Source organism: Triticum dicoccoides, chromosome 5A (assembly GCF_002162155.2).
Source record: "Triticum dicoccoides isolate Atlit2015 ecotype Zavitan chromosome 5A, WEW_v2.0, whole genome shotgun sequence".
In the NCBI taxonomy this organism is placed as follows: Eukaryota; Viridiplantae; Streptophyta; class Magnoliopsida; order Poales; family Poaceae; genus Triticum; species Triticum dicoccoides.
Window position 1 is genome coordinate 476,716,158 of NC_041388.1, and position 26,298 is coordinate 476,742,455.

At 43.0% G+C, this 26,298-nt stretch overlaps 1 protein-coding gene across 2 annotated transcripts; it reads left to right on the plus strand.

Annotated features, from left to right (window-relative positions):
• Positions 1-369: 369 nt before the first annotated feature.
• On the plus strand, positions 370-25,568 carry LOC119302324 (protein LAX PANICLE 2-like). 2 transcript variants are annotated; one of them, XM_037579363.1, is made up of 4 exons: positions 370-993; positions 1,085-1,135; positions 1,348-1,423; positions 25,112-25,568. In XM_037579363.1, the coding sequence occupies exons 1-4, from the start codon at positions 449-451 to the stop codon at positions 25,274-25,276; spliced, it is 837 nt and encodes a 278-aa protein (XP_037435260.1). In that variant the 5' UTR covers positions 370-448; the 3' UTR covers positions 25,277-25,568. The 2 variants fall into 2 exon arrangements, with proteins under 2 accessions (XP_037435260.1, XP_037435261.1); XM_037579364.1 differs by having other exon boundaries at positions 1,351-1,423.
• The last annotated feature ends 730 nt before the right edge of the window (positions 25,569-26,298 follow it).

A 26,298-nucleotide genomic window follows, 5' to 3' on the forward strand; every position in this document is an offset into this window, starting at 1 on the left:
CAGCGCATCCATGTGGAAGTGAGAGCGTCACCTGCAAGATTAGGGTTCCACCTCAGAGTGAAAATAGGGAGGGGCGTTCAACGATGTAGCAAGACACACGCTTAACACACATGAATGAAGACACGGCTAGATAATTAAGAAGCTAGCAATAAACTATTCATCATCACGCCACACCGCTAGTGGCATGTGATGATGTCAGCATGCTAAAGAAATGGAAAAATATCCCGTCTTGTAGTACATCCATCTAGTACAGAGTCCAAAGTTGGACCCTGTACACACACCGTTGACAGCTCACCTTACCCCGCACCACACCCGGGGTTATGTTATGTACACTGGCCTCCTCAACCTACATGAAACGCAGATGCTTTCCCCTTTGAACATTCTCCTCCTCCCATAATGTCGGCCGCGGTGCTGCGCAACTTCAAAAGAGAGGAGAAGGTATGAGAGGATGGTGACGTTCCTCCGGCCGCTCCCTCACGCCCATGGACCGACCGCCGTCAACGTTCGCCTCCGGAGAAGCCACCGCCTCCATTCGCCGTCGTCGTTGCTCCCCTGCCGCTGCGGCTGCCTCACGCCCATGGCGGAGGACCCCCCGCACCCCCACCAGCCAACAAAGGGGGACGACACTGTCCCGATCTCACAACAGCAACCAGAGCAGCAGCTGCCGCCAGCGCCACCTTCGCCGCCGCCCGACGTCCAGGAACCAAGTACGAGCAGTAGCAGCTGCGGCGACACCAGTTCCTGGCTGCAGCTCGGTACCGGACAGTCGGCTTCGTCGTCTTTGCGCGGGAAACGGACAAGAAACGACTATGAAGCTGGACCCTCATCGTCCATACAACCAGACGCTTCGCCGCCGCTGTCAGAGCTAGGGCTGTCTCTGTTCCCAGCTGGTTATTCGTCGCCGTCGGTGGCGGCGGGTTCAGTGGTGGCGGCGGCGCCTCCTCCAGCGCACGAGGCCGGCACATGGTTCGTGCTCCAGGCGGCGCATAACCAGTGAGTACGCCACGTGCTGCGATCTTGTGCATTTGCCAATGTGGGTACTGGGTAGTTAGCTCATGTACTGGTTGCCGTTGATCCAATGCAGGAGAAGGGAGCCGCCATTGCCGCAGGTGCACAGGAGCTACTTGAGGGTTAGGTAGGTTAGCTCCTAAACTCGCCTTAATGTTTTTACTAATACAAATTATGCATGCATGGTCCATCCGATCTTTTAACTTGGATCGAAGTCATTAACGACAAATAAATGGATTAATGATGGATTCTTGGTTGGGTTAATTAGGAAAAATTATTGGTACATTTGACCCATTAGATATTGACTTCCTTTGGTGTATGCTATTGTTGCACGGCCAGTAGAGACGGGCGGATGACAGTTAGAGTAGTGATGGGGTACCTGGTTAGCAAGCTGGGTCTTGAGGACGATTCACAGGTATGCCATATAGCATCCGTCTCCTTTCCTTGTAATTTGTCTACACTCTTTCTTTGTGCTTAATTTCTATTTTATGTGTGCCCTTTAAGTGCAGAACAGTGATATTTTCATAGTTTCTACTCGGATTTTCGTTTGGATATTATTCACTGAAGTTTGCTTTATTAATTGAGCTGACTAGTCCCATGAGCTCCCAAACAAACGAAATGGTTCTAATCGTTCAGCCATTAAAGGATCCGAAAGAAACCATTTAGGCTTCCTTTGGTTTGTAGGAATTCCATAGGATTTTTATAGGACAGGATTTACAAAGGAAAATTTTCTTTGAAGCCCTTTGATTTGTAGTAATGGATTCCTATTCCTATGTAGGATAGGAATCAATCCTTCACATTTTGAAGCAAAAAAACATTAGCTAAGACTCAATAAAAAAATTACTATCCTATGCATCAAATGACATCTTTTTTCTCTATAGAAATTGAGATGCATGTCATCTCACTTTCTATGATTTTCCTATTCCTATAACATTTCTATCCTATGAACTAAAGGAGGCCTTAGCCAAAACTAATACATATAACATACTCCTACATTAATTATTCAAGTACGAGTGTACCACATTCAAGTGACTGAAACAGGTGTCGGTGTACCCAAACAAGCCATCAAGAAAAAGAAATACCTCCCTGCACTGGATATTTTGTCTCTTTTTGGGTACTACTCCGTATTATATTTATATGGTGTGTAAAATAGAGAGAATGCTAGAGAAAAAGTTAGGAGGAAAGACTGGCAGGGGACGCTAGATAGTAGCTAGGGAAACCTAGCAGTGCATCCATGTCGCTACAGATCTAAATCTTGCATGTTATGATACTCCCTCCGGTCCTTTTTACTTCGCGTATTAAAATTGTATCAAGTCAAATTTTGTAAACTTTGACCAAATTTATATTAAAAAATATCAACATATACAATACCAAATATATATACTATGAATCTACATTTTATAATGAATCCAATAATATTAATTTAACGATATGAATGTTGATATTTTTTTCTAAAAATTTGGTTAAAGTAGAGATGCTTTGACTTTGGACAAAACTTATATGCAAGCTAAAAAGGACCGGAGGAAGTAGTTTAAAGTGGCAGCGCACAAATTGGTAGGTGAAAGGAGCTTTGGAGCTACGGACAGTAGTTTAGACGTCGGGATTCCCAAGGGTCTTTGTTGCTGTTGTAGGTGACGGGTGCCAGTCCATGCGTTACATCATGGCGCCACCCCATGATTAAGGTCTCTCTCTCTCGTGAATGCTTTTGTGACTGCTGGTAGATGCATGCGTGCTTATGGCTTATTAATATATATTTGGTGTACATGATCTCCTTAATTTAGTTGTGTCTACCCTGGACATGGACCTGAACAATAAGAAATGGCATCCCCTGCAAAAAAAAAAGAAAAAAAAGCGGCACCACCGCCATAACTAGGTGTGTATTTTAGAGGCCTTCCGTGGGAGGGAAAAACTTTGGAGTGGTTGCCAGGTGCCGTATTAGCAAGGCCAGTGCTAGGTGCCGGCGCACCGGCCCAATTTTTCGGCCGGTCAGCCTCTAGCCGTGTGATTGCCTTTGTGAAACCGTTGGATGCAGCCTATATTCGTCTCCTTTCTTCCTCTTCACCCCGTTGGTCAACGTATGTCGCTCCTCTTCCTCTCCAGCTCATCTCCGCCCATCTCGCATGTGTCGTACAACACGCCTAGCCCCCGTCGTTAGTTACAGCACTGTCGTGTGCCCTGTTGCCTCTCGCCGCTCGGCCGTCGATGATCGCAAGATGGATGCGGCCGGGCTCGATCTTCTGCTCTCTGCGATTACAGCTCTATCCCCGGTTTCGGCGACCCGCCGTGATTGCAGTACTCCCGACGACCATCCACATCTGGTTCGCCATTGCCGGCTTCCACCACCGGTGGTCAGCAAAAAAAAACTCACAACAAAAAAATGGTGTCTCTGGTCGTAACAAATCACAAACATGGTGCCAACAAAACACATCACAGGTTCCAGCAAAAAACCATGCCTCCGCCCTCCGCCACCAGCGATCCGCAAAAATACATCTCGACGATCCAGCAAAACAACTTACATGTTGTAGCAAAACAAAAAGGCGGTTGCAGCAAAAATGATTGTTCTTGCCGCCGCTGAAAAAATCATGTCTCCCCGCTGGCGGTCGCAACAAAAGTACATGTCGACGATCCAGCAAAATAACTTACCAGATGTAGCAAAAAAAAGGCGGTTGCAGCAAAATAACCGGGCTGGTCGTTCGCATCATGTGGATGTAGCTTTTTTGCCGACCGGTTCAAGCAAAAATCCACGCTGGTTGTAGCACCGGTCACCTCCGGTTGAAGCTTGTCGTTGAGCTCCACCTCGCTGCTTGTGGCAGCTAGTTGCATCGGTTCGCAACTCGCAAAATATTGGTTGTAGCTCGCCATAGGCATGATTGCTGCATACGCTTCGCCCCTGCTCGCCGCCATTGTAGCACTGTCGTCGTGGGTTGTACCACTCATCGCCGTGGTTGTAACACCTCCTTGCACGGCCGTGCAGGAGGAGAGCGGCGCTCGCCAGATCCGCAGGGGGGAGGGGGGTAGTGACGGCTGTTCGCCGGTGCAGCGCGGGGCAGGTTGAGGGCGGACGGCCGCTGGAGAAGCTCAAGTTTATTCTGATTTTGAGGGAAGACATGGCGCTGTGTGGCGTCGATTGAACGAAGAGACAGGGAAGAAGATGTGGCACGATTTGTGGGGCCTATAAGGGACGCGTGCGGTAGCAACCAGCGAGGGGCGTGGGCCATGTGGCATAGTGGAGTCGAGAGATCGCGAGACATCTAACGATACACGCGTGGCCGGCCGAAACTTCGGCCGGCATGCCGGCTCCAAACGTTTTCCTATTAGCAAAGATCTAGGGTTTATGTGTGTACTGTGAGTGGTGGTGAGTTTTAACTTCTCATCAATTTTGCCTAGAGCTGAATGACCCAAGAAGCCAATTGTGTGGAGTAAACTATTATTTAGATGATCCACCTAATCACTAAAATAACTTTTAATTTCAACTAATATGGTTATAACAAACTCTAGCTTGAACTCTATATATTTGTGTTGAGCTCCCTCTTTACCTTTCTGCGATTACAAGTTAGAGGCACACGTGCGCCACGCAGGCGCAAACCGACCACACACACTCATGATGCATAACTTCTTTTTGTGAGTGGACGGAATGCATGCCACACCTCATGCAGAAATTTAAATAGAAGGAAGTTTGTGAGGGGTATTGAGTTTACTTCAAGATATTACTGACCCAAAAAGAGGGTATGTCTCACCTAATTCGATGGAAGTAATGCATCATCCGGCCAGATCGCCACACTATACTTGTACTTGCGACATGCCTGCCTGGCCGGTAAAGTTTTCTTTTCTTTTCTACGTCAACTAGTATTTTTTTTAGAAATATGTGTGTAACTTTATTCAAACAGATAACCATTACAAATACAATGCTCTGGATCCAAGATCCAGGAAATTGCAAAGTAATTCCTAAAACTAAGAATAACAATAAAACATGTGGTAATAATTTTTAAAAGACAAAGTTATCCCAAGCCTTCAACAAAAACACCACAATTAAACCGGAGTAGCTACACTGCCACTTGTACACCTGCACGAATTTGATATTTGATAAAAGTTTCAGATAGGCCTTTGATTTGCCCATCCAAAGAGAAACGATGGACGGACTTCGGCCTGGATGGTCCCCTAGATCTGTAGGCTGTCGAAATGCAAGATCTTCACCATAATTCCAAGTAAAGAGTACTCTAGCTTCACAAAAGAAGTGAACCAGTAAAAGCACCCAAACCACATTGATAAAAACTCAACCGATCGGTCCTTTGTGGACACATGCCTAAACCCTGCAAGAGCGGTTGCACCGAACCCATAGCAAGAACATCGCTACAGCTCCATGCTCTCGCCCGAAAAAGCAACACGGCAGCAGGGGAAGAACCTGATAACCTTTATTTTCACTAACGTCACGTCCACCGCTCGCATGTTTTCATTAAGGCCACCAAACTCATCATAAGAATATTGCTAAAAGACACATACCAGCAACCGAGCTTCCCCTCGGCTCACAACTCCAAAACAGTGGTTGGGGCGAGGGGGTCTAGGTAGATTTAGCAATTGTTGGGCTTCTTTTCTCCTAGAAACCCTAATGGTCTCTAGAGCCAGCTCACTTTAGTCAGTCGTCCGAGTTGAGCTGACGTGCATCTAGGCTACAACAAGCAAATAAAAATAGTACCTCTATTTGGTCATTTTTGACCTTGTTGTTTGTACTCAATGTGTGTGGGTGTGTTTAGTTGAGATCATCATAGCCACGCAAAAATTCATGTGTGTATTTATTTGCCTATATCCCTTCATACGACATTATGAATTAATAAATCACCTTTCGTTGGAAGAAAAGACGATTAGGGCATCTCCAATCGGACTGGGTAAATTTAGCCCCCAACTTGTCACTAATAGGAAAAGGCTAATTAGTGGCGCATCTATTTTGGTCATTAATGGCGCATTATAGGTGGACCACTATTATCACGCCACTAGTAACAAATACTAATGGCGCGCTATAGGTGCGCCATTACTATTTGTGATAGTAATGGCGCACCGATAGTGCGTCATTAGTATGCGTAGAAGTGCGTCATTACTATCTGACTTAGTAATTGTGCACCACATAGAAGTGCGCCATTACTAACAAATTTTTTCAAAAAAAAATCCAGAATTTTTTTCGTTTTTTTCTTAATCTTAGGTCACTATGGCTCCCGAGCACGCTTAACTTCGCAGTTCTATCCAACTCCAGCACCACCTCACTTAACATGCACTTGTTGATATATCTATCATATTAATCCTATTAAACCTTGTTGATGTCTAGGACTTTGTTCATGTTCATGAGTGTGATGAAATTTTAAAAAATATTTCAAACTTCCCGGTCATATTACGTATCATATTTTGGAAAAAAATTCGAAACCAATCTTTTTTTCTGTTACTAATGGCGCACCTATACAATGTTGTGTCACTAGTAAGTTTGATTTTTTTTCCATTCCCCCCCTCTAAATCTTAAAAGCCCCGTAACTTTTTGATTAGATGATTTTTCATATAAAAAACTTTTTAATCCGAATTCGTGTGCAAAAGTTATGCCCATTTTACTAAATTCCAGAGAGATTTTGCAAATAAAGTCAAAATTCATATTTGTAAATTTTCCCAACAACTGGACCACATACCACATGGAAAACTTTTTTTTCTTTTATTTTTTTGACATTTCCATCATTTTTTTTATTTTTTCTAAAACTGAAAAGGCGGTCCGAGGAGGAGGGGTGGGGTGGGTGCAAAAAAAGTTAGTAATGGCGCACCACCTAACAGTGCGGCATTAGTAATCCTGGTTACTAATGGCGCACCTGTTACGTGGTGCGCCATTACTAGTTTTGCAAAAAAAAAAATGTTAGTAGTGGCGCACCGTGGTTGTGGTGCACCATTACTAGTTTGTGCACTATACCCTGGTGTGCCATTACTAGTTTTAAAAAAAGTAAAAAAAAATGTTAGTAGTGGCGCACAGAGTGTGTGTTGCGCCATTACAGAGTGTGTCGCACCAGGGCATAATGCGCCATTACTAGTTTTGGAAAAATAAAAAAAATTGTTAGTAGTGGAGCGCCGTGGGTGTGGTGCGTCATTAGTGATATGGACACTAATGGCGTACCCACACATGGTGCGCCACTGCTATATAGCAGTGACGCACCACACATGTCCATATTAGTTATAGCCCTTTTTCTAGTAGTGTGTTCACGGATATGTCCAGACACCTCCGCGTATAGTGCAGCACACCCGGATCAGCACTATGTAGATATAACATCCTTTCGTAGACTTTGCATAATAATGATTCTAAGGTTCCATCTTCACACAATGGACACGTCGAAACGTGCACGCCATGTGTTGGAACAATCGGTATCACAACACGAATAATTAAAATAGTCCGCAACAATGACAACATACACACACAACAACTCTGGAGAGTCAAATTGAACGAATGAATACAATATGAGCTTTTCGACCAAGATACAACTTATACAACAGAAGCCAATATAATGTAGACAGTTAAAGAATAAAATTGCCTTAAAAAGGATCAAATAAAAGCGATGAGCACCCATATTCCTACCCAGACCATTGTCTATGGGATAACCAGCTAACGAAGCCCATCAACAAATCTGCTTCCTGAATTGCTGTCGGCTGGATGATGGTCATCTCCAAGGGAAAAGAGTATATTAAGAGAAGTGAGTACTCACTTGTACTTAAAAGACTTATGCAAACCTAACTTAAACAAGGCGAGTACTCATTTCTACTTTCAAGACTTATGTAGACCTACTCTATTGTATGAGCATGTTTCAAAGGAAGGGGTAAAGGGGTTTAGCGGCAAGCACTAAGCATTTTATAGAGACACGCTACAACTTGTGTCTATTAAAAATAAGATGAGAGAGCACATAAAAAGTAAAGGAATGTGCCACCACTACTCTATTTACATACCTACTGCAAACATACACTACCTTGTCTTCCCCCTCGCATCTCCTACGAATAAAAATGCAAGGCACTCACACGGTTGGCAATTTTAATTATTAAGGTTGAAGTTGGCTTGACCCTGACTATTATCCCGAGTGGGAGAGTCCCCGCGTGACGAGGAACCTCGGTCCCTAAGCGAGTTTGTCCGTTATGATGAGGAAATACAAAATGAATCTGTAGGAGGCCCTAGACACGACGAGGCTCATCTGAGGCTTCTTAGGTCAGCACGTAAGGTGACCACGGACAACAGTCGGTTTCCTGGGAGAATTCCGGACCCAGAATATCACTGGAAGCAAGTCCTCCAATATGAGGAGAACCTGAAGGGTGATCACGAGTGGAGACCGGCCAAGAAGGCACCAGTTGGGCATGATCGAAACCTAATGAAGGACATGGATGTTGTTGTGGACCACAACGCGGTTTTTAAAATGTTTGTGGGCATAGAATCTGCACCCTGGTGCAGGAGATCAATGGGCCTATCATGTTGACAGGCGGACTGACAAAAAGCAAGCATGCTCTAGAAGCGGTGGGCCATCACACCAAGATCCACACCGAGACATCTCATCATGTCGGCAGCTCGGCCTCCCGGCGTAGGGAAAAGTCGAGCTCATGTCCAAAGGAGAAGATCCCAAGATCACTCCAGTATGAGGCTCCGCGGACAATCTACCAGTCCAAGCGCTATGCACCTCGTCCCCACGCCACCATGAGACGTCAATTGAGCAAGTAGTTCGACTTCGTGGGGAGGCCAGCAAACATGATAAATCAATAAGCATAAACAATGCGAGACGCACCATTGACACCCTTCGAGGATCTAGAGGCCCATCTGCGCTATGCCCTTCCTGTTTCTCAGATTGAATAGTTTCCCATTCCTTCTCGCTGAAGTTTAAAATAAAAAATCATGATAAATATGACGACACCTCGGGTCCCGCAATTAGGATTGCTGACTATATCCTAGTGGTACCAATGGCGAATGGTAATGACTACCAACACTGAAGCACATGTCCCTCATGCTCAAAGCGTTAGCTCCATCTTGGTTACACACTCTCTAGACGACTCAATTGATAGTCGGGCATACCTTCAGGACGTATTCATGGAAAATTTCTGGGGTACATATGTTCGACCTACGGATGCCAATGACCTAGGTAGCATGATGCAAGAAAAATGAATCAGTACATAGTTACTGGATCCGAGTTGTCAAGAATCGAAAAACGAAATCGTTGAGTGCAAGGACGCCGAGGCCATACCTGCATTCAAGCATGGTGCCAATGACAAGTTCCTCGCAAGGGGCCTCAGTCACTACAAGCCCAAGATCATGCATGAGCTCATGGAAATGAAGACCATATTTTGCTCCGGTGAAGACACATGGCTAGCAAAGAAGAAGGACCAAGGTAACAATCCCAAGCTATTTGAGGTAAAGGATGGGAATGGAAGGTCACGCCGGAACAATCAGAACAAGCGCCAAGGTGGCAACAATGTTGAGGTTGGCGAGGTTAACGTTGAATACAACAACCAAGGAAGAAGTGGCAAGAAGAAGACACTCCAAGGAAGGAAAGGTGGCGGAGGCCCCTTTGCCTGGACAAGATCCTGGACTAGCCTTGTGCTATCCACCGAGGAATGACAGACCGACCCACCACCCACACTAACCAGAATTGATGGGTCCATAGGCAGGCCATACATATAGAAAGTAGCAAGCCCGATAGGCCTGGACCCATGGTGACAACGGGGGCACGCAGTAGCCCGAGCAGGGCAATGGCGGCCGGAATCAATTCCTGCTGGAGGTAAAGAATGTGATCATGATGTACGCATCCCCTATCTCCAAAAAGGATCGAAAGCATGATCTTCCTGAGGTCTATACTATGGAGTAGGGAGAACCGAAATATAACCCATGGTTGGAAATCCCGATCACTTTTGACCGCCGAGACCATCGGACTAGCATCCGCCATGGAAAACTACTGCACTAGTCCTAGACCCAGTTGTGGACAATTTTCACCTCACTAGTGTGCTTATGGATGGTGGCGGCAATTTAAATCGCATCTATGTTGAGATGCTTAAAGATGCAGTACGACTCATGGCACATCGAGCTCGGCAAGACTAGGTTCAAGGGTATTATCCCTAGCATGGAGGCTCGATGCACCGGCAAGGTCACACTCTATGTGGTGTTCGTTGCCCCGGATAACTATCGTCTAGAGCCATTTAGCTCCGACAGAGTACCTTTCTAAGTGGCTATCATGCCCTCATAGGTCGGACCGCGTTTACACAGTTTCATGTCGTACCTCACTACACATACGTGAAGTTGAAGATGTCAGGCCAAAAACGTCATTACAATCTCAAGCAGTGCTAAACTATCCCTAAGGACCAAGGAGCAGAAAGTGGCCTTCATGGCCGAGGTAGAAGCTAAATCTTTCGCAGGTAAGGGTTCATCCGGAAAGAAGGAAAAAGTAAGAAAATGCGACATCATCCTCACCAAATGCTCAAATCTGACATTAATCTAGCTCGGCGACAACATCGTCAAACCTAAGGCACGCCGTATGAATTCTATGGGAACCAACCCAATCCTAAATAGGATCTTGTCAGATCCAAACAAGTCATGAGTAAGCGCCTTAAAGATCAATCTCTAGAGTATTTCCCTCCTATATTATTTTTTCACTTAGTTCTATTTATCTTTATCTTAGCTTATATTATTGTTTAATTCAATCCCAGACATTATAGTATGAATCAAATAAAGTTTGATACCCCTAGTTTGGGGTATCTTATATCTTCTTGTTGTGCCTTTATTTGTTTTAGTGATCATGCTCAATAATTTGCCCCATTTTGATTTTGACTAGTTGTTGGAATTATTCCACTGGCCCAAACTTGGTGGTAGTTAAAGCCCTTAATTACAATCGGGTAGTTTTCCTGCCTATGTGATTTCTTCCTTAGTCATTTTTGCCAATTTTCTATGTTGTGCTTTTTGACTTGTGTCTTTGGCGAAATCGGGTTTTCTTGCTCCTATGTTTGCCCCTTATGTTTTCGCCAGTTTGGCTAATATAGGCATGGAAGCACCCCTTTGTTTGCCCCTCTAGTTTCCCTAGTAGGGTGCCTAAGGTGGGTAAAGTCGAACCCTAGTTGTCACAGCATACGAAATCCAATGTTGAAACATTAACAGGTACGACGGGAGCACACAAACATAAAACTTCAGACCAACGCGTCTTGGAAACAAAACTATTTAAATTTAAAATAGTTGAGGCTCAAAGCTTTTTACAAGCACATACTCGGCATTCCAAGTTCAAACTACTACTAATCCGCCCTATTGTTTTCTTGAGGGAATCTTGCTCGGTCAGCCAGGCATCTCCATGACCTTGTAGAAGAAGTTGTTCAGGAGCACGCCCTCGCATTCTGATCCCAAGGGTTTCGCCTTCGTGATAGGCATCATGTTGAGCTCAGGGAAGTTGTCCCGAAGCATTGCCCACACTTGAAGTGCTCCTTCCCGGCAACCGAGGACTTCTAGAAGTCGATCCAAAAAGGAGCACCCTTAAGACGGAGAGCAAGATCGAAGAGAGTGTCCAGGTGGCTTCCCTGGGGCACAACATATGAAAAATAGCCTCCATCGCCATACGGAAGAAAGCTTGCAGCTCCTAGAGCTATTTGAGCTTATTGGCAAGAATAACAGGACATGAGATGTCCTGAAATTGCCCCCAAAAAGCTTGGTACTGCCCATGCTTAGGATCAGGGCTCCCTTGGTAGAAGACGTGTGCGTGGGCAACACTCTGGGTAAATCGCCAAAGTAATCTGAATCATGCCAAGTTTGTGTCAACTTGGGGTAGCGTCGGCATCCAAAAGTGCACTACAGAAGATACACCTTACCGGCAAGGACGTTGTTTTAGCTTGCCTAACCTCATCCTCAGTGGTATCCCTAGCGTAGTTTATCCTCCTTGAGGTCTGAGGTCTGCTTATTCAGGTCATCATCCATGGCATGCCTTTCGACTTTCAGCTGGTCGTAGTCCTCGATGTGCTTGATGAGATCTGTTGAAGAAGGGCAAACGCATATCGGGCAGCCTGGCAAGTGCTCTTCTTCGAGGAGGGCAGACGTCTTCTGAGCCTTGCCCTGGGAATGGTGAGCTTCTTCCCGGGCAGCCTGGGCCTACTGTTGGGCAGTTTGGAGCTGAGATTCTAGCTTGGCCACACGCTTCTTGGCCACTAACAGAAGACAACAATATTACATTAGCAATAATTCGAGTTGTATAAAAACATTGAAGCGGAATATTAAAACATAAAATATGACATAATTAAATATTTTTGGCTAGCTGCTCTAGGCATTGTACCTTGAGCTTAGACTATGCCAGCATGTTCTCCACCTTCACCAGGTCTTGGGTGAGGATGTGGACGAATAGGTCAGCCTTCTGCATATCACCAGAATGAACCACAATGCTTAGTATTAGGTGCCTCGGGAGATTCGATCCCGAGGTGGACTTCTCTGAAGCCGACCTCAATCTCAGGGGATACTTCATCTGCGATTCAATCACTGTAAGCATTATGGAGTTCCCAACATGGTTCCAACCTCAGGTCAGCCACTTGTGCCCGACCTAAGTTTGATGGGCTACTGCATATCCATTTTGTTCTATGTGTGCTACCATGCTCAAGTTCGGTCCTCGGGCTGATTTATCAAATCAACCTGAGTCTTGGGGGTTACTAGATCGATAGTTTCTTTTATTACAAAGCATTAGATACCAACTGAGGATGGTTTGATCCTTAGGTCGGCCACTTGTGCCCGACTCGAGTCTCGGGGACTAGAGCAGATTGCCTATTTTTCTCTATCTACTATGTCTATCAAAACCAACCTGCAGCCCGACATATTCCATGTTGAGCTGCAGGTCGGGGATCAAGGTATGCAAGGATGCCAAGTTATTTTCAAGACCTAGGCGCATTCTGGATTTTGTACCGATATACGCCTTGAGTCTACTGGCTATGCTGTCATTTGCTAATTTAGAAGCATGATGAACATTTTACATCCATATCAGCCGCAAAGACATCTGTCATGTCCTTCAATCCCTGGTTCATGGCGTTGACTCGCTCCCTTGCTGCTATGAGGAAGCCCCTTGGCATCATGTCAAGGTCGGGTTCGTTTAGGATTCCTTGTCATTCTGGCCGGGGAGGGTTGATGCAGCCTCAGAAGTGGTCACACACATTTTCACGTAGGCTTTTGGTAGCACGGCCACGCCAAGCGTGGCAGTAGAAGTTGAGAGTGGTGCTAGTAATGCGCGTGGTTGATGGCTCGACTATGATGGCCGGGTTGGTCAGACTGAAGAGAGGAGGCAGAAGGTCTTGCTCTTCCACTTAGCAAACCGAGAAGTTTACACCTCCCTAGTGTGTTTTGCGTTTCCAACCTCCGGGGGTGTAACCTTAGAGTAGCGTATTTGGCTAGCACTGCCCTCTTCAAGGTAGGTAGGTTGTTTTTCAAACACTACGTAGTGGCGTCAGGTCATCAACGGCATGGTCCGTCTCACCAACCTCATCCACCCCCACAGTTGCAAGGACAATAGTGGAATTCCGTGGAGGAGGAGGAGAAGGAGCTTGGTAACAGGCCTCGCCAGTAAGGCGCTTGTCTCATTGCTAGGGGTGTCATCGACAGAGGGTATTGGAGATGTTGTCGGAGCGATGGTGAGCATGGCGCCAAACTTGCACAAGAGCCAGTAGAACGATCAAAATGAGTATTACCCCAACGAGTTCAAGGTAAATTTAGTAAACACATTATTGAAAGTTGCTTCCAAGGTGTTTGTCAGCTTGTTCCAAGGTTTTTGGGAAGGAGGAAAAAGTTTTCCGACCTTGGTTAGTGGGGTCGCTCCTTGGACAGAAGACGGGAGGCCAAGCTGGTTGCCTGATCCTAGTGCACCTTCTGGCGCTTCTTGCATCCTAATTCCTCAGGATTCCTCGGGCGGGTCCTGCTTGGCGGTGCCCATGGCCAAGGTTCCCGCCTCCATAGATTGTTTGCGGATCTCATAGCGATGCAACTCGGCTTCATTGATCTCTCTATTAGACTCCTCCACAACCTCATCAATGTGATCATCGAGTTCAATCATGGGCACCTTGTTACATTTTGTCGCGCTGGGTTTGGGGTGGTGTTCTCGGCTCATAACCAGTTCAGCTCTTCTGGCTAGGGGTCATCCAGTTGTGGGGCTAGTGAGCAGATGTCGGCTGCCCATCTGCCCCACGGCTGTTGCAACAAGTAAATAATCAACCACAGCTTGTGGGAATTGACAAAGATTACGATTGTGGGAGCAAATGCTTACCTTTATAGCTTTATTGACGAAGCATACCCGCTAGCTGGCCTCCAGGTTGGGATGGGGCACTGTGTTGGACCAAGCATTGCCTTCCTTGGCGGTGAGCGGGGCATGAGAAAGAGCTACTTCCGACGCTGACAGATATCCTACATCGGAGAGCCGGTCCAGTTGCTCCTGTGCAACGTTGAAGGGCTTCTACTTCCCTTTTGTCAGGGAAGCGACTCTCTCCTTTGCAGGATCCACGGCAGAGGCTTCGCTGATGTTGGCTGGCTAGCCTTCCGTAGGTGGCGCTCCCTGGCCATGAATCTATGGGTGGTAGTTGTGTGCATGGAGAGCAACTCAAAAGTCGAGGAGAAATGGAGTGATTGGGCGTTTAACAGTGAGAGCGTGAGGAAGAAGATGGCAGGGGGATGGCGTAAAAAATTTATCCCACTATGCCCCTGCCCTTATATAGTGAGTGAGGGGAGATGAAACAGTGGTAGGCTATCCTACCGCGTGGCGCATAATCCTCCTGTGTCCCTCTCCCCCATGACGACATTAATTACGCCGAGGATCAAGGCATTGTCATTAAGACTTTGAGAATCAAAGCGCTGATGGGACGTGACGTGGGTGGGTCCCATGCCTGTTCCCGCACACCACCTTGATCGTCAAAAGAGTGATGACATGTGATCTTGTGGGGCTACTCAATAAGAGCAGTATGGCATGTCATAACTATTCTGTTAGTTGTTGAGCGAACTGTGCAGGAACTTGGCCCGCCAAGTGGTGGGGTGCACAGGAAACATTGCTTGTTCATAGATTGGTCAGCACCTTACACATTTTCAAGACCAAAGTGGTTTTCATCACCTCAGTAGAAGCTAGGAAGGAGGTTGTGTACGTGACAATACTAATTGGGGACGGTCCATCGAACCTGTTTCAAGAGGATGATCAAAGCCGACATACAAGGTGAATGACCAGAAGTGTAGCCAGGCTTGAAGATCGGTTCATGGGCTATCGTTGGTGTCCTGGGCAAAGAGGTACTTGCCACGTCGGTTCCTGACCTGGTGAGCCAAGCTATGCTACCCTAGGTCGGTTCTTTCCTGGGTCGCTTTTTGCAACCTATAGCCGATTACGTGGAGATTCCGAAAGACTTGGAGTACAATCCTACGATATATCCATGGATACTCTACCTCCACCAACATAACCGATCCTAGTTTTGTAAACCCTAGGACCCCCATTGTGTATATAAGAGGGTGGTCGGGATCAATGTAGATCAGATTCAATCCCTTAGTACTTTACATATACTTGTATACACTCCAACACAATAAAACCGAATTAGAAAGTTAGATATTATCTCCTTTGGAGAGCTTGAACCTGGGTAAATCTTACCTCTTGTTACCATCGTGCCAAATCGCCTAGCTAGGACACCCTACCAAGGGAGTTGCCGAATTTAGCTCCGACACACCCCACTGCCTATGCTACTCAAAGATGTCACAAGACTCCGCATTATCTACCATATTGGTTAGGACATCCATGACCAGTTAGTAAAAAAGGTGGAAAGAGAGGGCCTCCTTGCCACAATCCCCGAACCTGCCATATGCACCTATCGGAATGCCCATTTATCAAGACTAGTTCTTACCGATGATAGAGATAGAGCAGTGCACACATGCCATTGACGGGCAAATCCTATTTTCTCCAAAACGTGAAGAAAAAATGGCACAGAAACCGATAGCTATATGTAGTTCTAGGAATATCAAAGACGTTTTGCGGTTGTGGAAAGATCTGCAGATTGACTGGCGAGCATGAAGTAGTCTTTAATTGCCCCTCCCCGGATGAATACTCTTTGATATTTATCAACTAATTGGTCAAGGTTGAGGGTCATGAACACCAAAATCCTTCATAATATTTTTCCAACCTAAGAACAAGACTAATAGCCCTGGAATCAGCAATGTCCACTACCCCATATTGGTTTGGCTGTAGGGATGTCAAATCTTGGTTAAGCACATGGAAATTTCCATCATGCACACACGTAATATCATTAATCTCCACTATTATATCCATTTTGATGATCAACCAGTAGGTATGAAAAAAATGAGTAGAGAAACCCGTTTGGTACTAGAACTTTGCCGGGGGATCTTGATCAAGCTCCAAATTTCATCTTCTTTAAATTCCATTTCGAGTGAGGAGATATCAACGACCGACAAATAAAACACATAAAAATTAATGGTCTTCAACTTCTCCCTGGGCCTACCAACAAGATTCAAAAAGCACATGTGTGTGTGCTCCTCTATGCAACATTATCTTCTTCACGAAGTGGTGGCAACAACACAAGGTTACTTCGGATAGGTGGTGCTCTTCAAGTATCGATTCTCCACTTTGCGAGGGGGTAACCTTGGTCTTAGCTTTAATGGTTGCTCCTAGCAATGGTGGTATTTACACACTGTGTCCTTGCTATTGGCACATAGGAATGAGAACTCAGGATCTCACCTTTAGTGATTGAATCTAACAATGACGACACCGCGCATTATTTCCTTCTTGGAGGTTTTGCTTCTAGAGAACCTTTCTCATAGTTTGCATGTCATCAAGGATGGTGGATTGTGTAATTGGTCACAAAGAATTTTATTATTTATCCTTTCTCTTTTCTGTATATTAGTGTACACATTCTCAAAGTCTCAAAGTAGGTCATAATGTTTTTAACATTGCAAATTCCTAGTGTAATTGTTGTCATCTTGATATTAATATATGAGACTTTGTTGAAAAACAAGAATATTTCCAATTATATAATTCAACACATTTGTTTGGTAAAATTGTGTCTCGTTATTGTTCTTGTAAACATTAATTGAGCAATAGGGGCTAAACACAATTTTGGTCTAAAGTTAATTCCAAATAATATAACCCGTTGTTGTCGAGACCATGCATTCGGCTCACAAGTCGCATGATGGTTCCGATTAGGAGCTAGTCACTAAGCTAAAGCATAACTTATTTTGTGTAAGTCAGGTTTCTCAACTAAGCATGATGGTTGTTGTTGGAAACCGTAAAAATCACTATTATTAGGGAAGTGCAAGAAGGATGTTATGTTGTTTGAAATCAGTTCACCCTCTTATGATGGGGGTTCTCCTATGTGAATGTACTATATGTACTGCACTATAAAAATTTGTGTAAACCTTTTTATATGAACATGTGAACACCTCACGAAATCCAAACATAATTGCTATCAACATGGTATAGATTATTGTCGAAGTCCGCAATGACACAATATCTATACATTGTCCATACACTAAGGATGCACGCAGCCAAAAAGGGATCAAAATAAGAATAGTACAAGAAAATCCGGCAAGAGCAATGACACAAAACAACCAAACCATCAGCAACACCTCCCATCACCCTTGACAACACATAAACTATAAAAGAATTCTCAGACAGCACACCTCCAGGAAAGGTATGACTGATAATCCCCAAGTGCAAGGAATCATCATAGCAATTTCCAAAGGTGGAACTGATAAGTATGGAGTGTCGAACCCAGAAGGAGTTAAAGGTAAGATCAATATTCTCTCAAGTCCAATCTGCCACTGATACGACTCTACGTACATCGAACGTTTGCTTCCATCTAGAAACGAGAAATACAACTACCTTGTGGGTATGAAGAGGATAGCTTTGCATGATAACGAAGAACTAAAAATAGGTGTTTTTAACATAAAGTTAGAATATATTACTATATATTATAAATAGCGAGTGTGGAATAGTGATGGATCGGTGTGCGGAATTATCCTACGCAATTGTTAACAAGATCGATAATCATTATTGCAATTTTATATGAGGGAGCAGCATAAGCTAACATACTTTCTCTACTTGGATCATATGCACTTATGATTGGAACTCTAGCAAGCATTCGCAACTACTAAAGATCATTAAGGTAAAACCCAACCATAGCATTAAAGTATCAAGTCCCCTTTATCCCATACGCAACAACCCCCTTATTCGGGTTTAAACTTCTGTCACTCTAGCAACCCACTATAAGCGAATCATGAATGTATTGCAACACCCTACAACGGGAATCCTTCACGTGTGCGCGGCACGGAAGGCACCATAGGATAGCACCAAGATAAAATATACAACTCAAACCAATCTAGATCATCAATCAATCCAAAAGACAAAAGAAATCTGCTCAAAACATCATAGGATGGCAACAAATCATTGGATCATAATATGTGGCATAAAGCACCATGTTCAAGTAGGGGATTACAGCGGGGCGTAGGAGAGTGGACCGCTTAAAGGAGATGAGGAAGGTGATGAAGATGGTGATGTTGATGAAGACGATCACCGCGGTGATGGTTCCCCCAGCGGCACTCCGGCAACACCTAGAGAGAGGGGGAGAGAGTCTCCCCCTTGTGCTTTGTCCTCCATGGCGTCCCCCTAGATGGGGATAGGTTCTCCCTCTCGTCCTTGGCCTCCATGGTGATGATGGCCCCCTCCGGCTTCCTCCTCCATGGCCTCCGGTGATGATGGCCCCCTCCGACAGGCTGCTGGAGAGGGCCTAGATTGATTTTTCATGGCTACAGAGGCTTGCAGCGGCGGAACTTCCGATCTAGGGTTCTTTTCAAAGGTTTGGGTATTTATAAGAATTTTTGGCATTAGTCTCACGTCAAGGGGGTGCCCGAGGGGCCAACAATCTCGGAGTACCCCCCTAGGGGGTAGGGCGCTCCTAGAGGGCTTGTGGACTCCTTGTCCACTTCCTGTCCTAGCTCTTGTGCTTTAGGGGTCTCTTTTGGTCCATAAAAAATCACCGTAAATTTCCAGCCCATTTCGAGAACCTTTATTTCTGCACAAAAAAACGACTCCACCGTAGTTCTGCTGAAAACAGCGTCAATCCGGGTTAGTTCTAATCAAATCATACCAAAACCATATAAAATTGTTGTAAACATGGCATGAATACTTCATAAATTATATATAAGTTTGAGACGTATCAGCATCCCCAAGCTTAATTCCTGCTCGTCCTCGAGTAGGTAAATGATAAAAGAAATAATTTTATGAAGTGTGAATGCTAGAATAGTGTATAAATTTTATCAATGATAGTTCCAAACACTTTTTCGAGCATCATTATATACCATAAACAGTAGCTCATCTCATAAGACTTATCATGATCAAGTAACAAGCGATTCACATGTTAAAGTATAGACCATAAAGTTTCTTGAAAACTAACAAACTATGCTTTCAGTCACCAAACAATTGCAAATCATCTTATTTTCAGGAAGGGTCTATGTAAGAGCTTTGATTTAGCAAATTCCAAATACTCAACTATCATATTGTCTTCCATGATTGCTAACACTCGAAGCATATTGTTAGAACAAATAGCATCCGTCCAACACAGAGAAAGACAGGGGCTTAATGTTTCGCCTCCCAACTTATTTATCATATAGATAATTGTCAAAAATAATAATTCAGGATCAAATATATTTGAATGACCATATATGATTGGATATTTCCCCTCCACATGATGCTTTCCAACTGAAGAATAAATGAGGTTGAACTAAGAAGGAATACTATTGACTCTTGCATAAAAGTAAATACATGGAAGTAAAAGATAGGCCTTCATAGAGGGAAGCAGAGGTTGTCATGCGCTTTTTAATTTTGGATGTGCAAACCCTTGATGCAAAGGAACGTCACATTGTATTGCCCTTTGTGATAGAAAACTTTATTATGAAGTCCGTCACTTTTATTTCTTTACCAACACAAGTTCGTACAACGCTTATTTTCCCTTACAATAAAAGGTCATACATATTTACGAGCAATCTCTATTGCTTTTCGCACCGATGACAACTTACTTGAAGGATCTTATTCAATCCATAGGTAGATATGGTGGATACTCATGGCAAGAAACTGGGTTTAAGGGTTTTGGATGCACAAGTAGTATCTCTACTTAGTACAAATTTTTGGATAGCAAAAGATCCTAAGCAAGCACCACATGTTGGAGGTTCCATAACAATATAACTTCTATACAAATATACCCAAACATAACTCATTACGTTATCTTCCTTGTCCAACTTCAACTAATTTGCTCAAGTGTGAAAAAAATTAATGGGGCTCACAATCATAGAAGATGTCCAAGATAGTATAATTATATATGAAATCTCTCGTTCTTCAATATTCTTTCATGAATTGTTCAAGTGACCAATGCGGTGTTTGCTAACTTTCAATAATTTTTTTACCACCTATACTTCTTATATGTGAAGTCATTACTCCCCATGGGATAAGCATATAAAAAATATATAATTTAATATTTATGATATTCAATTCATTCAACCATTTACTCATAGGATATAAGTGAAGCACGAGAGTAAATGACAAAACTACTCCAAAAAGATATAAGTGAAGATCAATGTGTAGTCAAGTAGTTAAATAGCCATGTGAGGAATCTCTCTCATTCAAGGTTTAGATCCAAAATATTTTATTCAAGCATCTAGTAAAATGAAAATACGCTCCAAGCAAAACACATATCATGTGACGAATAAAAATATAGCTCCGAGTAAGGCATACCGATAGTTTTGAACACGAAAGAGGAGATGCCTTCCGAGGCATCCCCAAGCTTAGTTGCTTGTATCTTCCTTGAATTTTATCTTGGGGTACCTTGGGCATCCCCAAGCTTAGGGGGTCTTGTCACTCCTTATTCTCCTCATATAGCTATCTCACCCAAAATTTGAAAATATCAATCACACAAAACTTGACGGAACTTTGTGAGATGGGTTAGTATGATAAAACAAATCGTTCACTTGGGTACTGTCAAAGACAAGATTCATAATTTTTTCCATATAATTCATACTGTACTCCATAATTTCCACAATTTATATTAAGCAATATAAGCCATAGAAACTATAAAACAAGCAAACTATGCATTAAGGGCAGAATCTGTCAAAAACTGAACAGTCTGTAATGATCTGAATACTAGCCAAACTTCTGTTACTCCACAAATTTTGAAAAATTAGGAGAACCTAGGAAATATGTATTTCAATCTTGTGTAAAAAAATTGGATCAAAATCACGCATCTGTGATTTTTTAAAATTCTGGCAATGAGCGCAAAATTTTCTGTTTTTGCACAGAATCAAGTCAACTATCACCATAGATCATCCCAAAGGTCTTACATGGCACTTTATTGAAAAAAGCAATAGAACATGATTACTACAGTAGAATAATCATTAGAACACACAAAAACAGTAGGGGTAAATATTGGGGTGTCTCCCAACAAGCGCTTTTGTTTAATGCCTTTTTAGCTAGGCATGATATTTTAATGATACTCTTCCAAGCCCAATTCCGATGATAATTTCGTTCATACTCTAAAAGATATAAGTGAAGTTCATAGAGCATTCTACAATCAATATATATTGACCAATATCCAAGCTCAAAATATATAAGTGAAGCACACGAAGCATTCTATAAAGCTATATTCAAAAGATTTAAGTGAAGCACAAAGAGCATTCTATAATGCCATACTCAAAAGATTTAAGTGGAGCACATGAAGAATTCTATAAATCAATGAAGAACTATCTCATACTAGCATGGTGCATAAAGGAAAAGAAAAAACAAACACAAAAGACACATATCATGTGAACAAAACAAAAACCGAGAGATACCAATAATTGTTGAAGAAGATAGATGGGATGCCAACCGGGGCATCCTCAAGCTTAGATGCTTGAGTATCCCTGAAATATTTACTTGGGCTGCCTTGGGAGTCCCCAAGCTTGAACTCTTACCTCTTCTTATTCCTCTTATATCAATAACTCCTCGATCTTCGAACACTTCATCCACACAAAACTTAACAAAAACCCTTGTGAGATCCGTTAGTATAATAAAGCAAATCACTACCTTTAGGTACTGTTGTAAATTCATTTCAATTTAATATTAGCATCCTACCCCCCGATACAGCCCATAGATTCATAAAAAAAGCGAACAACACATAGAAAACAGAATCTGTCAAAAACAGGACAACCTGTAGCAATATGGAAACTTCGTATACTTATGTAACTCCAAAAATTGGGGAAAATTAGGACACAAAAATTATAGCAGTACTGTACAAAAATTTCAGAAACTTTTGAGGTTCCAGTAAAAAATGTAAATTCACGCACTGTAGCCAAAGTTTCTGTTTTTGCACCGCACATAGCAAACAAGCAATCTAATCATCCTAAATCCAAAACAATTATTGGTATCTCTCAATTTTTGTTTTGTTCAGTGGATATATACAAGCGATTGGGTTTTGTTCAGGGATACTCAAGCATCTAAGCCAACTACTAAAGATCATGAAAGTAAAACCCAACCATAGCATTAAAGTATCAAGTCCCTTTTATCCCATACGCAACAACCCCCTTATTCGGGTTTAAGCTTCTGTCACTCTAGCAACCCACTATAAGCGAATCATGAACGTATTGCAACACCCTACAGCGGGAATCCTTCACGTGTGCGCGGAACGGAAGGCACCATAGGATAGCACCAAGATAAAATATACAACTCAAACCAATCTAGATCATCAATCAATCCAAAAGACAAAAGAAATCTGCTCAAAACATCATAGGATGGCAACAAATCATTGGATCATAATATGTGGCATAAAGCACCATGTTCAAGTAGGGGATTACAGCGGGGCGTAGGAGAGTGGACCGCTTAAAGGAGATGAGGAAGGTGATGAAGATGGTGATGTTGATGAAGACTATCACCACGGCGATGGTTCCCCTAGTGGCACTCCAGCGAAACCAAGAGAGAGGGCGATAGAGTCTCCCCCTTGTGCTTCCTTCTTCATGGCCTCCCCCTAGATGGGGATAGGTTCTCCCTCTGGTCCTTGGCCTCCATGGTGAGGATAGACCCCTCCGGCTTCCTCCTCCATGGCATCCGGTGATGATGGCCCCCTCCGGCAGGGTGCCGGAGAGGGCCTTGATTGATTTTTCATGGCTATAGAGGATTGCGGCAGTGGAACTTCTGATCTAGGGTTCTTTTTGAAGGTTTGGGTATTTATAAGAATTTTTGGCATCGTTCTCACGTCAAGGGGGTGCCCGAGGGGCCCACAAGCCCGAAGAACCCTCCCTGGGGGGTAGGGCGCGCCTAGAGGGCTTGTGGACTCCTCGCCCACTTCCTGGCCTAGCTTTCATGCTTCGGGGGTCTCTTTTGGTCTATGAAAAATCACCGTAAATTTTCAGCACATTCTAATTATTTCTGCATAAAAAACGACACCACGGTAGTTCTGCTGAAAACAGCGTCAATCCGGGTTAGTTCTAATCAAATCATACCAAAACCATATAAAATTGTTGTAAACATGGCATGAATACTTCATAAATTATAGATAGACGTATCAATGACATGCAAGCGCCGCCGTTGTTGGATCCAATAGTGAACCATGGAAGAAATACAGAAGATTAGATGGATGTCTTCGTCTTAACAAACACATGTCAATCACAAAATAGTATTGTCCCCGTGCTTCTATCAATTGTATGTTTCCAACTTGTTTTTTGAGATTTACCTTTTTTGCACGCCAACTCAAAAGAAAAGTGCATCTATAATTAAGCGGTTTCTGGGAACGCAATCACAACTAGAGGAAGCTATGAATGCATCACTACAAAATAATTATTGTATTTTACAATCATTACTCCCTTCTTCATGTATGCCAAACATTTGGTTGTGATGAACTTTGCTAGACATTGTTGTTTTTTCTTTATTGCAGCTGTTTCTAGCTAGTCTTTTAATCACATTTAGGGTATAACATCGAGCTTTATAAACCAGTTGTTGATCGTGCAACTGTGTACTCTAGTATTTGAGTCCATAAATTTGGAAACATGAAACTTCAAATGCATTAATACAATCTACATATCCGTCGGCACATTTTCAGTTCAAACTACAGTTAGAATATCAACAGAGTGCATTGGGACCTTCATTTTTCAAGCAATAGAAAATCATTAGAAGTGTAATTACACCGAACTACTTTCGATGAAAATAAAAAATTTATCACCATTTTCATGTTGGCATATTTTAAAATTTGGTTGCAAGCATGTCAAGACGTTTTTATTTGGAAACATAGTGAGACATAGACACAAACAACACACACATATACACACGCAAGCAAACAAACAAACAAAAACACACATAGACCAACATACACGCTCATCCCTACGAATGCAGAATGCACCTCTATGAGCATATATGAAAGACCGCATAAATAGATATTGAGATTGATGAAGGCACGACATGCACCTCATAGTTGAGGGACTAGTAAAACCATTGAAAGAAGAGTGTCGAAAAGTCTGAATAAATAAGGAAATATGCAAGCAGACACGCCAAGTCTAGAACTTAAATAAGTGAAATATGTGGGCAACCACGCCAAGTCTAGAATATAAAGAAGGGTAAACTAATTTTACCACAAGGAACCTAATCATTTAAATGTCCCAACCTTTTCAAGTTCTCTTAGAAACATTGGCGGGGGGAGGTAATCCAAATATGCATTATCACATTGTCGATTAATGTGAAGGATCATTTTAACAACTCGTGTCTGATCTTTCAGGTATATGTTTGTTTTTTCAACCGCTTAGACCATTTAGTGGAAACTAATATCACGACCGCTACTAGATAAAAAATTGTAGTGTAGGAAATAAATCAATCACCCTTTCAGATTTTTAGCATCCCGCCATCTACATAACTAAATTGGAAAGATTTGTTTGACCGAGATTTTGCGGCATCATAAGTAAAGAGTTCATTCGTTAACAAAATCTCTTGAATCATGATAAAAATTCTAATTTGTAAAATTTCTTGGGCGTAAATGATACTCTAACTTGCTGCTTAAACAAGTGTAACATAGTGGCATCCCCGCAAATTCACATTGACATGAACTATCTGTGTATCAAATGCAGTTAGAGATTACTTGTCGAGGTCACAACCTTCTCCCGGTGATGACACTGCGGCACGTGCGAGACACTATTTGGCGGCCCCCACCAGCAGAGGATGCAGAAATTTTGCGAGTCCCTGGCTCGCCCAGCACGAACCAGGTCATGACATTGCATTATGGCAGGAGATAACACTTGAAGAATGGAACACTTATAGACACACCTACCTTTTTCATACTGTAATTAGTTTTTTCACTAAGCGCAGCCACTAATACCCTCTTTTCCCTATTTCCTAACACCTAATCTTCACTAAGATTTTTAGCACCCACTATCTTCACTAAGAATAATAGATTATACTAGGTAACCCCCAATTGTAAGTGTACTTGAGAAATATGAGAAATGATTTATTTCTTATTTATTTAACTAAAATATATTGAATTTGTTCCCACGCTCTACATTTGTTCAGAAAACGGAAGTTTCGTAGCATCAGATGGTCTTTCAAGGTTTTAACAACATATTTTCAACAGAACACAAATAAAAGAAAAGATTGAAAGAGAAGGAAGGCACAATATCCAACACGACTGCAATATAGCACACTGAAGAGATCATGAAGCAGCATCCTATAGTATTCAAAATCAATTGAAGATATTGAAAAGAGAAAGTAGGAAGTCAACATCATGGACAAAGAAGTGCCAACTATTACTACCAAGTGAATACACAGTTGAGAGCCATACAACCAAGCATGCAGAGTATGACATGTGCTTTAGTACACCCTCTTTTAAAAGGTTTAAAACTTCGATGCAGATGAGTGGTTGAGATTAAAACTTACCTCTTGACAAAATAGTATTATAGTCTTTTATAATGATGGCATTGTAGTGTTTCTTCCAAGGATAAATCTATTGCCCAACTATATATGTTCTCTTCATCTCTTACGTACACAATAACTTCCGTTTTAAAAATTGAGCCGTCCAGTCTGAACTCGCACAACCATTGGATGCACCCTTCCTTGATTTTCCTTTAGTCATGTAGTCGCACACTCTCATTCCCTCCCATAACTATATCTCTACTCCACCTTGCACACAAAGCACACCACTATGCGAGCTCATCGCACCATGCGGTTTGCTCATATCATCCCCCAAGGCCATACTAGTAACACCACCCAACAACGAGCTCACGAAGGTCCATCACCCTAATTGTAGCATTTTGTCCAACTT